Below are 14,415 nucleotides of genomic sequence, written 5' to 3' on the forward strand. Positions count from 1 at the left end.
GTTTACATAGTATTGGAAGTCCTAGCCAGAGCAATTAGGCAAGCAAAAGGCACCCAAATTGTCAGTTTTTGCAGACAAAATGACATATAGAAAACCCCAAAGACCAAAAAACTGTTGGAACTAATAAATTCAGTAAAGTTGCAGAACACAAAATCAATACACAGGAATCTTGCATTTCTGTACACTAATAAACTACCAGGAAGAGAAATTAAAATAATCCCATTTATAAAATGGCATCAAAAACAAAATACCCAGGGATTTTTAAACAAAAACATGAAAGACCTGTACACTGAAAACTAACATAAATGAAACTGCAGACAAATAAGTGGAAAGATACTCCATGCTTAGGGATTGGGCGAATATTGTTAAAATGTTCACACTACCCAAAGCAACCTACAGATTCAATGCAATCTCTCAAAATTCCAATGGCATTTTTAAAAAACAACCCTAAAATTTGTATAGGACCCCGAAAGGCTCCAAACAGCCAACACAATCTTGAGAAAGAACAAAGCTGGAGGCCTCATGCTCCTTAATTTCAAACTATATTATTACAAAGCTATAGTAATCGAGTATTGGCATAAATACAGACCTAGATTAATGGCACAGAATAGCCTAGAAATAAACCAATGAATGTATGGTCAGTTAATTTACGACAAAGGAGACAAGAACATATAACCAAGAAAAGACAGTGTATTCAATAATTGCTGTTGTGAAAATTAGGTCACTTATCTTACACCATACACAAAAGTTAGCTCAAAATGGATTAAAGAGTTGAATATAAGACATGAAACCAGTAGGCAATAAACTCCTTGACATCAGTCTTGGTGATTTTCCGAATCTGACACCAAACGCAAAAATGAAAAGTGGGACTACATTAAAATAAAAAGCTTGTGCACAAAGGAAACCAACAAAATGAAAAGGCAACCTAATGAGTGGAAGAAAGTATTTGCAAATCATATCTGATAAGGGGTCAATCCAAAATATGTAAAAATTCCTATACCAGCAGAACAAAAAATCAAACCCGATTGAAAAATGGGCAAAGGATTTGAACATTTTTCCAAAGACATACAGATAGCCAACAGCTAGCTAGATGCATCGATGCTCAATATCCCTGATCATCAGGGAAATGCAAATCAAAACCACAGTGAGAATGCCTATTATCAAAAAGACAGGGGGCACCAGGGTGGCTCAGTCGGTTAAGCATCTGACTTCAGCTCAGGTCATGATATCACAATCCGTGAGTTCAAGCCCCACGTCAGGCTCTGTGCTGACAGCTCAGAGCCTGGAGCCTACTTTGGATTCTGTGTCTCCCTCTCTCTCTGCCCCTCCCCTGCTCATGCTGTCTCTGTCTTAAAAATAAATAAAAACATTAAAAAAAAAAAAAAACAGTTGGGGAGAATGTGGAGAAAAGGGACTCCTTGTACTATGTTGGTAGGAAGCAAACTGGTGCAGCCACAGTGGAAAATGGTATGAAGTTTCCTCAAAGATTTAAAAATAGAACCAATGTATAGTTCAATTGCACTTCTGGGTATTTTAACAAAGAAAATGAAAAGACTAACTTGAAAAGATAAATGCACCCCTGTCTTCACTAGAGCATTATTTACAATAGCCAAGATCTGGAAACAACCTGAGTGTACATCAGTGGATAAATGGATAAAGAAAATGTGGTATCTGTGTACACATACACGTACACATACACACACACACACACACACACACACACACACACACACAATTATTCAACCATAAAAAATGAAATACTGCCATTTGTGACATGGATAGGCCTTGAGGGCAAAGTCAGAAAGACAAATACCATATGAAATATCCAAGTAGAATCTTAAAAAAAAAAAAACAACTCCAAAAACCATGCTCATAGAGAACAGGTAACACACTGGTGGTTGTCAGAGGTGCAGGATGGGGAAGGGGTTGGTGAAATGGCTGAAGGGAGTCAAAAGGTACAAATCTCCATTTATTGAGTCATGGGGAAGTAATGCAGTGTGGCAACTATAGTTAATAATACAGGCCTACCGGGACTCCTGGGTAGCTCAGTCGATTGGGTGTCTGACTTCGGCTCAGGTCATAATGTCGCGGTGAGTTTGAGCTCTGGGTTGGGCTCCGTGCTGACATCTCAGAGCCTGGAGCCTACTTCAGATTCTGTGTCTCCCTGTCTCTCGGTCCCTCCCCTACTAATGCTCTGTCTCCTCTCTCTCTCTCAAAAATAAACAAAAAATAATTAAATAATACAGGCCTACCTTGTAGATATTGTAGGTTCAATTCCACACCACTGCAATAAAGGGAATACTGCAATAAAGTGAGTCAAGTGAATCTTCTGGTTCCCCAGTGCAAATAAATGTTTACATTATAATACTGTTGTCTGTTAAGTGTGCAGCAGCATTATGTCTAAAAACACACATATCTTAATTAAAAAATGCTTTATTGCTAAGAAATGCTAACCATCATCTTAGCTTTCAGTGAGTTGTAATCTTTTTCCTGGTGGAGGGTCCTGCCTCAATGTTGGTGGCTCCTGACTGATCAGGGTGGTGGGTGCTGAAGGTTGATGTGGCTGTGGCAAGTTCTTAAAATAAGACAACGATGAATTTGCCACATTGATTGACTCTTCTTTTCACAATTTCTCTGTAGCATTTAAATGCCATTTGATATTCGCCCACAGAACTTCTTTTGAAATTGGAGTCAATTCTCTCAAACCCCACACTGCTTTATCAACTAAGTATGTAATTTCTAAATCCTTTGCTGTCATTTCAACAGTCTTCACAGCATCTCCACCAGGAGTAGATTCCATCTCAAGAAACCACTTTCTTTGCTCATCCATAAGGAGCAACTCCTCATCCATTAAAATCTTATCATGACAGTAATAGCAATTCAGTCACATCTTCAGGCTCCACTTCTAATTCTAGTTCCCTTGCTATTTCCACCACATCTGCCCTCACTTCCTCCACTGTAGTCTTGAACCCCTCAAAGTCATCCATTAGGGTTGAAATCAGCTTCTTCCAAACTCCTGTTGATATTTTGACTCTTCCCCTAAATCATGAGTGTTCTTAATGGCACCAGACTTGGTGAATCCTTTCCAGAAGATTTTCAATTACCTTTGCCCAGATCCATCAAAGGAATCACTATATATGGCACTAGAGCCTGATGAAAGGTATTTCTTAAACAATAAGACTTGAAAGTTGCAATGACTTCTCGACCCATGGGCTGCAGAGTGGATGTTTTGTTAGCAGGCTTGAAAATAATATTAATGTCATTGTACCTCTCTATCAGAACTCTTTGGTGACCAGGTGCCTTGTCAACGAGCAGTGGTATTTTGAAAGGAATCTTTTTTTTCTGAGCAGTAGGCCTCAACAGTGGGCTTAAAATACTCAGCAAACCATGTTGTAAACAGATGTGCTGTCATCCAGGCTTTGTTCCATTTACAGAGCACAGAGTAGATTTAGCATAATTCTTAAATGCCCTAGGATTTTTGGAATGGTATATGAATGAACACTGACTGGTTCCAACTTAAAGTCACCAGCTGCCTTAGCCCCTAATGAGAGTCAACCTATCGTTTGAAGTTTGAAGCCAGGAACTGACTTCTCCTCTCTAGCTATGAAAGTCCTAGAAGACATCTTCTTCCAATATATGGCTGTTTTGCCTACATTGAAAATCTGTTGTCTCATGTAGCCGCCTCCGTTAATGATCTTAGCTGGCTCTTCTGGATAACTTGCTGCAGCTTCTGCATCAGCACTTGCTGCTTCACCTTGCAACTTTATGTCGTGGAGATGGCTTCTTTCCTTGAACCTCATGAAGCAACCTCTGCTAGCTTCCAGCTTTTCTACTGTAGTTTGCTCACCTCTCTCAGCCTTCACAGAATTAAAGAGAGTTAGGACCTTGCTGTGGATTAGGCTTTGGCTTAAGGAAATGTGGCTGGCTTGATCTTCTATCCAGACCACTGAAGCTTTCTCCATACCAATGATAAGGCTGTTTCGCCTTGTTATCATATGTGTGCTCATTGGAGTAGCAAATGAACTTTTCATTTCCTTCAGGAAGTTTTCCTTTGCATTTACAACTTGGCTCTCTGGCGTGAGAAGCATAGCTTTGGCCTGTCTCGGCTTTTGGCCTGCCCTTCTCACTCATTTCTAGCCTTTGAGTTAAAGTGAGAAATGTGTAACATTTCCTTTTGTTTGAATACACAGAAGGCGTTGTAGGGTTATTAACTGGCCTAATTTCAATATTGTGTCTCAGGGAATAGGGAGGTGTGAGGAGGGAGACAGATGGAGGAACGGCGAGTCAGTGGAGCAGTCAGAACACACATATTTCTTGGTTTAAGTTCACCATCTCATATGGGTGCAGCTTATGGTGCCCCCAAACACAACAGTAACATCACAGATCACCACAACAAATATAATAATGAAAAAGTTTGAAATACTGCGGTCATTACCAACTAGTGACAGAGACACAAAGTGAGCAGATGCTGTTGGGAAAATGGTGCCAATAGATTTGTGTGACACAGGGCTGCCACAAACCTTCAATTTGTGTAAAAACAAAAAAACAAAAAAACAAAAAAGAAAAACCACATTATCTGTGAAGCGCAGTAAAATGAGGTACGCCTGGGGGCGCCTGGGTGGCTCAGTCGGTTGGGCGGCCGACTTCAGCTCAGGTCACGATCTCGCGGTCCGTGAGTTCAAGCCCCGCGTAGGGCTCTGGGCTGATGGCTCAGAGCCTGGAGCCTGCTTCCGATTCTGTGTCTCCCTCTCTCTCTGCCCCTCCCCCGTTCATGCTCTCTGTCTCAAAAATAAATAAACGTTAAAAAAAAAAAAAATTTTTTTTTAAAAATGAGGTACGCCTGTACCTCAAATACCATATATTTGAAAGTTGCTACAAGAGTCGATCTTAAAAGTTCTCATTACAAGAAAAAAAAAGTTCTGTAGGTATGGTGATGGCTGTTAACTAGACTTACTGTGGTGATCATCTGCAATATATAAAAATATTATATAGCAGTACTCCATATTATCAAAGATTTATTATTTGTTTGGTTAAGAAATCTGTACTAGATGCCTTAAGAAGTTACATGACCTTCAAAAAGTAAGCAGTGCAACAACATAAATTTCTTCTGGGAAGGGATTTTAGCTAGACAGTTAATTAAGAAAACAAAATGCAAAAATGTTAGGATTTCCACAAAGAAATATATTTATTTTTTTCTTTAGAATTTGGCTCAGAACAGTAACATACAAATATTTACACTAAAATAAATTAATATGTGGTTTAACTGTCAGTAATAATTATGCTGGAATATATTAATTATCCTTTCTGTGAATTCAATAAAAACTAAGATTTGGTTTTAGATTTAGAACCATCCTTCCAAATATTTGGTATGAAGCCTGGTAGCAATGCAACCGTCTGGTGTCCAGAGCAGTTACAGATGTCGCCCAGGAACAACTGGTGTCCCTTCCCAGGACACCACCTCACCCCAGACGCTGACGCCAAGCAGAACTAGCTTCCTTCCTAGGAATCACGGTGGAATTTTTCAACAATAACCAGGACCTGGAGATTATTTCAGGGCCGGTGGAGTTCTTAGAATCAGCCAACCTATCTATTCACATTAACCCACCAGGAAGGAAGTAGTTCAAATGCAATAGTGATTCTTTCACACTTTATTTTGTATGCTAACACTGAAACAATAGAAACTTTCTGGTTTTCCTAAAATAAGAATCTGAAAAACATGCATATGCTTTCTTAGATCATCTGAAAGTACCCATAAAAACCTGTCACTAGACAAAATACTGTATTGGCAAAATGTCCACAGCAGAGAAGAATATTTGATTAAATTTATCACTGAGGGACAGCATCAAAGACAAATTGAGTCATCTGCTAAAGAGACAGTCTTATTAAAGCTGTTGTCAGTCTGAACTAAATTAGGATATATTTACCTTCTGCAAGGTTTTTATTTGAGGGGTTGTGTGGCTTAGCAGAAAAGCACAGATGGACCTGGGAGCAAATCCTGTTTCTGAGAGTCACTAGCCACACAGCTTTAGGTGCCATCACTTAAACGCGCCAAGACTTAATTTGCGGTTGTATACAATGGAAATTAAAACACCTACCTCCCAGGTTGTGAGAATTTAGAATAACATATATGGAGCACCTAGTTCAGAACCTGGCACACAGTAGGCACTTAATAAATGGTGGGTATTCGTATTTCTTCCAGGTTGAAATTGATAGCAAGAACCCTAGCCTTTGTATCTAGACACCAATGAAAGCACAAAATCATATTTCGCCAGAATCCAGATTCACAGATACGGGCTCCACAAACGCTGCCTTAGGAGATACTCCAGGGTCATACTCAACATTAGCATGAAAAGTTACTGAAGGGAGAGGTGTTTGTCCATAGCGAAGATCCTTTGGGGATGGTTAATCTCCTTTCAGAGGCTGTTAAGTCCTAGTGGCTTCTCAGCTGTCCTTAAGAAGATAAGGACAAGGTCACTTAAAGCCACTGTAATTCAGATCCCTAAAGTTGCTCAAGACTCTCCAAGAGTAGTAGCAAATAACATCTTTAAGCAGATGACATTTGGGGGTGACAGGTATGTCCAATGTCTTGATTGTGGTGATGGTTTCACAGGTATATACATATGTCAAAGCTTACCAAATTGTACACTTTTAAAAATATCTCAGTAAAGCTGTTTTTAAAAAAGTTTACTTTAGCCATTCACGGTGAGATTTCCTTCTGTTTCCTGACTGGATCCCTTTCTGCAATCTGAGTTTAAGGTCAGAGTAGGAAGGATTAATAATCCAAACTCCAGTATCAAGGTCCCATCTCAAGCAAGGCCTGCAGGTCTAAGTGGTACGTCTGGTGAGCAGAGTCCTAAGGCTTCCTTGTCTACTATCACAGCTCCTTTGGCACAGAAAATTGTGACTGGTACTTACAGGGTTTGAGCTAAAATGACCCCAGAAAGAGCAGCATCTACCAAAACGGGTTGGGAAAAGTGACTTCGGAAGAGGAGAGTAAAAGCAAAAACTTAACTGAAGTCACCTGCTAAATACCAAATTTGCTTTGTAAGAAACGCTCATCTAAAAGACAACCTGATTCCACGAAGAAGTTCTGAGTCTTGGTCCATGTCCCCTCCTGGGAGGCCTAGCAGATCCTGCGAGTTGTGTAGTCCAAAACCATGCTGGCGGCACCGAGCAGGGCGGGATCCACCAAATCCGAAACTACCACGTCCACATCCTGAACCGAGGACAAGGCTTGCTGGCGGATGACATCTTTGACGATGTGGATGTAGTGACTGGCTAGGACTCCAGAGAGGATCACAAGGGAAGGATTTATAGTGTGGAGGATGTTCACAACCCCAAGACCCAAAGCCGTTCCAGCTACAAGAAAACAAAAATGAAAATAAGTCTCAAGGAGAGAGCCAAATCAAAAACACCAGAGGACAGTGGAAAGAGTCAGCAGCCCAGAATACTCACTACATTCATACTACGTAAGAGAAAGTGGTACTTTTAAAGCTGTTTGTGACTTATTCTTTTTTTTAGGTTTATTATTTTTTAATGTTTATTTTTGAGATGGGAGGCAGAGAGAGAGGGGTACAAAGAATCCAAAGCAGGCTTGTGCTGACAGCAGAGAGCCTGATGTGGGGCTCAAACTCATGAACCATGAGATCATGACTTAAGGTGAAGCTGGCCATTTAACTGACTGAGCCACCCGCTCCTATTGATTTTGAGAGGGAAAGCGTATGCTTGAGTGCAGGAGGGGCGGGGGAAGAGAGAGAGAGAGAGAGAGAGAGAGAGAGAGAGAGAGAGAGAGAGAGAATATCCAAAGCAGACTCCTCACTGCCAATGCAGGCTCAAACTCACAAACTGTGAGATCATGACCGGAGCCAAATCAAGAGTCGGATGCTTAACCAACTGAGCCACCCAGGCGCCCTCATGATTTATTCTTAATATGAGAAAATGCTTTGAAATTTAAAAAAAGCTAGATATGGTAATACTACACCATATGCTCTCAACTATGTTTAAAAAAAAAAAAAACTGGAAAAGACTGGAAGGGAATGCTAATAGTTGACTATCTCTGAAGAGTAAAACTTGAAGGGATACTTTTTCAATTTTTTTTAATGTTTATTTTTGAGTGAGAAAGAGCGCATGTCAGAGAGTGGGGGTGGGGCAGAGAGAGAAGGAGACACAGAATCTGAAACAGGCTCCAGGCTCTGAACTGTCAGCACAGAGCCAGACGTGGGGCTCGAACTCACAAACAGTGAGATCATGACCTGAGCTGAAGTCGGACGCTCAACCGACTGAGCCACCCAGGCTCCCCAAAGGGATACTTTTTCCTATTCTCCTGTATTTCTCTAGATCTCCTATAAAATGAACAAGTAGTTTATTCATGGTTTTAAAACAAGACAAAAAACTTGTTTAATAAAGCAATGCTGCCAAATACCTTGAATGCCATTTCCTTTTTTTCACTCTCAGAAAGCAGGGAAAAACGGCCCTGAACACACATTCCAGAGCATTGGTCCCGAGGGGGGCTGGGTACGTGTCGGAGCCCTGGGCGGTCTGAGGGGCCCTCTAGGGCACAGCTGCCCAGAGCCACATGCTCACCTGTTCTCAAGATGCTCTGGGCCTTCACGTTGCCAAGTTTCGCGGCTTGGATGAGATGGACTGCACTCACGGCCTCGTCTTTTGGCACTGACATCCCTTCCACCAAGAGCAGGTCTTCTGTTAGAGAAGAGGCAAGAGGCAGCAGTCATCACTGGGCTGTGGCAGCCCTGCAGCAGGGCCAACCTTTTAAGTTTGCCTGCGGGCGGCAAGCCCCCAAGTGGGAAGACATGGTTTCTTTTCACGTTTGCAAAGCTTTTTATCACGCACAAATGTCCACATACATTTTCCAGAGGCCGCTGTCCTCTTGCTGTCGTGGTTACCTATCATCCAGAACTTCCCCACCTGGAAAATCCTCAACTCCAACCACAGCCTCCTATCCGGCTCTCTAGTTTCTTTACTTCTCACCTCCACGTGAAACTGAGTCCTTAACGTGTTTTTTTCCCCAAATTATCAGACTCCTCTGTATTTATCTCCTTCCTTTATCCACCCCAGATGCAGGTCACATTACTGCGAGTGCCCCACGTTCCACGGCAGGGCCTGAAGAACTGACGCTGACAGGGGTTCTCAGTTGCTGGCGCTTGGCCACTACCAGCTGCACAACCCTGTCCACGTCACGCCACCTGCAGACCCTTCTTTTCTCTATAAAATGGGTAACACCATGTACCCTGGCAGGATTATGTGAGGAACTGAATGAGGTAACAGATATCAAGTACTTAGTTAAGTGCTGGCCAGAGTCAATGCTCACTAAACATGTCTATTATCTATAGTCCTGGTCTTTTCTGCCCCTCACCCTGCCCGTCATCAACCCAGGTCAATCTGCCTCCTCGTCTGCTGTCATACTTGTGTGCTGATGAGAGAAAATCCCAGCCATGCAGGCTGCCGCCTAGACCCCATCCAAGGATCTTCTCACAGCTGCCCCTGCCAGCACTCTCCCATTCCCCCCCGTGGCTCTTCTCAGTTTCCACCACCTCACACCTTATACCCCACCTCCTACCACAGGATTTCCGTCCTGCTGGCCTCTCTACTAAAGGACACCAACAGGCAGCAGTCCCCTCACTTTTCTGCCCCCACCTATAAACACGTCTGTTTGCACACCTTCACTCATCCTTCCCCTCTCTTGGGCCCTCTGTCGAGGCCTTGCAGCTCATCTCCTACCCCCTCGCCAGGAGCTTTATAGTAGGGACTCAACTGCCCTTTCCCTCCCGCATTCTCAACCCTTGCTTCCATTCCTACTGTCTGCTTTCCACTGGCAGGTGCTCACAATTTCCATGTCCTCAAAACACTTCTTCCCTCTCAGTGTAGTCAAGTTTCTGCTCCTGTGATTTGAATGTGCTCTTAAGACAGGCATTTGCCCTGATGGGGACCAAAACTGGTTCTTGGAGGGGGGTGGGGGGGGGGGAAGTTTATAAGCTTATTCTTCTTATACAAATAGTACATAAATACAAACAGATCAACAGATATATGGTATTAAAGTATTATGGGGCGGGGGGAGGACTAAGAAAAGTCTGAACAGGCTCCTAAGGGGGGCTGAATGTAAAAAATGAGGTTGAAAAATAGTTTTCAGGGTTTCAAATAGCGTCCTCATGGCCAAAATCAATACCTTTTTCTGATTTTCTCTCTCAAAAGCAGCACTTGACATTCCCAACTATTCCCTCCCCGAAGCACTCTCCCTTTTGGCTTCTGTGACTTTACCCATTCCTGGTTTTCCTTTCTGCCCATTAAACACTGTTTTGCAAGGTTCCACCTCTAACTCTTGCCTCACTCCAATCTCATTCAATTCAAAGGTTTAACTGCCACCTCAGCACTGATGATTCCCAAATCCCCACCTCTAGTCCGCTCTCCCGAGCACCAGACTCCTGTAGCCAGGCTCTGCCTACACATCTCCACCCTATGTCCCATAAGCACCCAACCATCATCTTCTGCCACAACTTGCTCCTCCTTTCATATTCTCAACCCCCAGCTGTCCGACTAGAATACGGGAAGTCACTCTAGAATTGTACTATTTAAAGCCACTCCATTTGGAGGGATTAAGGCAAGATGGCAGAGGAGTAGGGTGACTCCAAGCTTGCCTCCTCCCCCAAACTGCTAGATAAGTATCAAATCATTCTGAACACCTAAGAAATTGACCGGAAGTCTTAGAAGACAAAACTGCATGTCTACGAGCAGAAAAAACAACCCATGCAAGGTAGGAACTGTGGAAGGTTGAGTCGTTGGAAGAAAAGAATGGCTGACATTCTTTTGAATCTCTGGGAGAGGTTCTCTGATCTCTGATCAGGGGGAGGGGAGATAAGAATGAAGAAAAAAAATAAAAGAGTGAAAATACATGCAGGGGACTACACAAAAAAAACTGTTCCCCAAAACCAATGATGGGGAAAAAGGAGAGGGTGGAGTGCAGAGTCTGAAGTTTTAGAGGCCAGTTCCCTCGAGGAAGCAGGGCAGAGCCCCGGCGCGGGCAGTGTGGTCTGAGGATCCCCTGGAGTGCATTTGGTAGAGGCGACATGGCCTCTCAAGCAGGCAAAAGCCCTGGTGGGTATGAGCTGCCCCATTCACCAGTACAGGAACAAAGATGCTGGCTGCATGTTGCAATTTACCATAAACTCTAAGCCACTGCTGCTGCACAGTCGTGCAACTGTTGCTTAGGACTAGCCAGCACCAGCCACGGTGCAGCAAAATGCTGTCCCACAGGATTCAATGCAGGTCCCAAGCCGCAGGGGTCTCTGAAGTGTGGGGTTTTGAAACACAGCTGTGTCTGAGATAAAACCCAGGAGGGTGGCACCATATGGCAGGTGGACAGCGCAGACACAGGGTGTATGAAGGTGGGGAGCTGACAGAATCTGGGGACACAGGAGGATGACCGATTGCACATCTGTGGGGGCACAAACTTGCCTCTCTGGAGGCTACAGAGTGGGGTGAAGCCATTTTCACCCCTAGCCCATCATCACTGATCAACCTCAGTGAGCTAAACAGCGCCACCAAGTAGAGAATGGAGCCACCAAGTGGAGAACAGAGCCAATACACCAAGCCCGCCCCCTTGCACCCTCCAGGCACATCTCTGGTAGAGCAAGTTGGCCTGAGAATCAAAGTAGTAGGCCCCTCCACCAGAAGACCAACACAAACTGCTTCCATGCACTACGTCTACAGATCATAGAATGCTGCAAAGCTTCAGCTCTAGGGGAAACAGGATCTAGCTTCCCTTGGGCTTTGCTTCTTTGCTTTGTTTCTATTAGTTGTTTTTGTGTTTGTTTTTTTTCCTGGGATACAGAAAGCAAATTTTTTATTTTTTATTGTATTTTATTTTTTTTAATTAAAAAAAAAATTTTTTTTTTACCTTTTCTTAATCTTTTTTCTTCTATCAAGCTTCAAGCTATACACCAAGGATCTAGCTTCCTTTATTATTTTTTAAATTCCATTTTATTATTATTTTTTCCCCTCCAAAATGACAAGATGGATGAATTCACCCCAAAAGAAAGAACAGGAAGAAATGACAGCCAGGGAATTAATCAATACAGATATAAGTAATATGTCTGAACTAGAATTTAAAACAACAATTATAAGGATTCTAGCTGGGCTTGACAAATGCTTAGAAGACTGTAGAGAATCCCTTACTGCAGAGATAAAAGCTAAAACCTAGTCAGGCTGAAATTAAAAATGCTATAACCAAACTGCAAACCTGAATAGATGTCACAACAGTGAGAATGGGTGAATCTGAGAAACGAATCAGTGATACAGAAGTTAAAATTATCGAAAATAATGAAGCTGAAAAGAAGAGGGAAACAAAGATAATGGATCACGAAGGTAGACTTAGGAAACTCAGCAACTTATTAAAACGGAGTAACACTCTTATCATAGGAGTCCCGGAAAATAAAGAGAGAAAGAAAGGAGCAGAATGTTTTGGTGAGCAAATTATAGCTGAAAACTTCCCTAATCTGGGGAAGCATGCAGACATCAAAATCCAAGAAGCATAGAGAACTCTCATTACATTCAACAAAAGCTGGTCATCACCAAGGCATATCATAGTCAAATTCACCAGATACACAGACAAGGAAAGAGTCCTGAAAGCAGCAAGGGGAAAAAGTCCTTAATCTACAAGGGAAGACAGATCAGGTTCGCAGCAAATCTGCCCAGAGAAACTTGCCAAGCCAGAAGGGAATAGCAGGATATATTCAACATGCTGAATGGGAAAAATATGAAGCCAAGAATACCTTATCCATCAAAGCTGTCATTCAGAATAGAAGGAGAGATAAAGAGTTTCCCCCAAAACTGAATGAATTTGTGACCACTAAGCCATTCCTTCAAGAAATATTAAGAGGGACTCTGGGGGGAAAAAAAAGACCAAAAGCAACGAAGACTGGAAAGGAACAGAGAACATCATCAGAAACACCAACTTTACAGGTAACATAATGGCAGTAAACTCCTATCTTTCTTTCAATAATCATGCTGACTGTAAATGGACTAAATGCTCCAATCAAAAGATACAGGGTATCAGAATGGATACAAAAAACAAAAACAAGACCCATCTATAACCTGTCTATAGGAGACTCATTTTAGACCTAAAGACATCAGCAGATTCAAAGTGAGGTGATGGAGAACCATCTATCATGATAATGGATACTAACAGAAAGCTGGAATAGCCATACTTCTATCAGACAAACTAGATTTTAAACCAAAGACCGTAAAAAGAAATGAAGAAGGGCATTATATCATAATTTAGGAGTCTACCCATCAAGTTCTAATTGTAAATATTTATGCCAACCTGGGACACCCAAATCAATTACTAACAGACATAAAGAAACTCACTGATGAAATACAATACTAGTAGGGAGTTTTAACACCCCACTTATACCAATTTACAGATTAAGCAGAAAATCAACAAGGAAACAATGGCTTTGAATGACACACTGGACCAGATGGACTTAACACATATAGTCAGAACATTTGATCCTAAAGCAGCAGAATACACATTCTTTTAGAGTACACACGGAATATTCCCCAGAATAGATCATATATTGGGTCACAAATCAGCCCTTAAAAGACTGAGATCAACCATGCATATTTTGAGACCACAACGCTATGAAACTTGAAGTCAACCACAAGAAAAAATTTGAAAAGACCACAAATACATGGAGGTTAAATAACATCATACTAAAGAATGAATGGGTTAATGAAAAAATTAAAGAAGCAATAAAAAAGTACATGGAAGCAAATGAAAATGAATACACGACAGTCCAAAACCTCTGAGATGCAGCAAAGGCAGTCTTAAAGAGGGAAGTATCTTGCAATACAGGCCTACCTCAAGAATTAAGAAAGGTCTCAAATACACAACCTAACGTTACACATAAGGGAGCTAGAAAAGGGAAAATAAAGAAAGCCTAAAGCCAGCAGAACAAGGTAAATAATAAAGGCAGAGCAGGGGCGCCTGGGTGGTGCAGTCGGTTAAGCGTCCGACTTCAGCCAGGTCACGATCTCGCGATCCGTGAGTTCGAGCCCTGCGTCAGGCTCTGGGCTGATGGCTCAGAGCCTGGAGCCTGTTTCTGATTCTGTGTCTCCCTCTCTCTCTGCCCCTCCCCTGTTCATGCTCTCTCTCTGTCCCAAAAATAAATAAACGTTGAAAAAAAAAAATAAAACAATAATAAAGACAGAGCAGAAACAAATGATACAGAAACAAACAAACAACGACAACAAAAAAGAACAGAGCAACAAAACTAAGAGCTGGTTCTTTGAAAGAATAAAATTGATAACCTCCTAACCAGACTTGTCAAAAAGAAAAAAGAAAGGACCCAAATAAATAAAATCACAAATGAAAGGGGAGAGATCACTACCAACACCTCAGAA

General features: G+C 42.1%; 1 protein-coding gene across 6 annotated transcripts in view; it reads right to left on the reverse strand.

Moving 5' to 3' along the window:
• Nucleotides 1–5,160: 5,160 nt before the first annotated feature.
• The window catches only part of GNE (glucosamine (UDP-N-acetyl)-2-epimerase/N-acetylmannosamine kinase), a 40,777-nt gene continuing 31,522 nt past the window's right edge, over nt 5,161–14,415 (reverse strand). For all 6 annotated transcript variants that reach the window (XM_045469501.1, XM_045469500.1, XM_045469499.1 and 3 more), the window contains 2 exons: nt 8,584–8,700; nt 5,161–7,359 (listed from right to left, as the gene is read on the reverse strand). In XM_045469501.1, coding sequence (XP_045325457.1) covers nt 7,124–7,359; nt 8,584–8,700 — 353 coding nt within the window. In that variant the 3' untranslated portion in view covers nt 5,161–7,123. The remainder of the gene's footprint in view (nt 7,360–8,583; nt 8,701–14,415) is intronic.

The sequence above is a fragment of the Leopardus geoffroyi genome, chromosome D4, assembly GCF_018350155.1.
Source record: "Leopardus geoffroyi isolate Oge1 chromosome D4, O.geoffroyi_Oge1_pat1.0, whole genome shotgun sequence".
NCBI classification, from domain to species: domain Eukaryota; kingdom Metazoa; phylum Chordata; class Mammalia; order Carnivora; family Felidae; genus Leopardus; species Leopardus geoffroyi.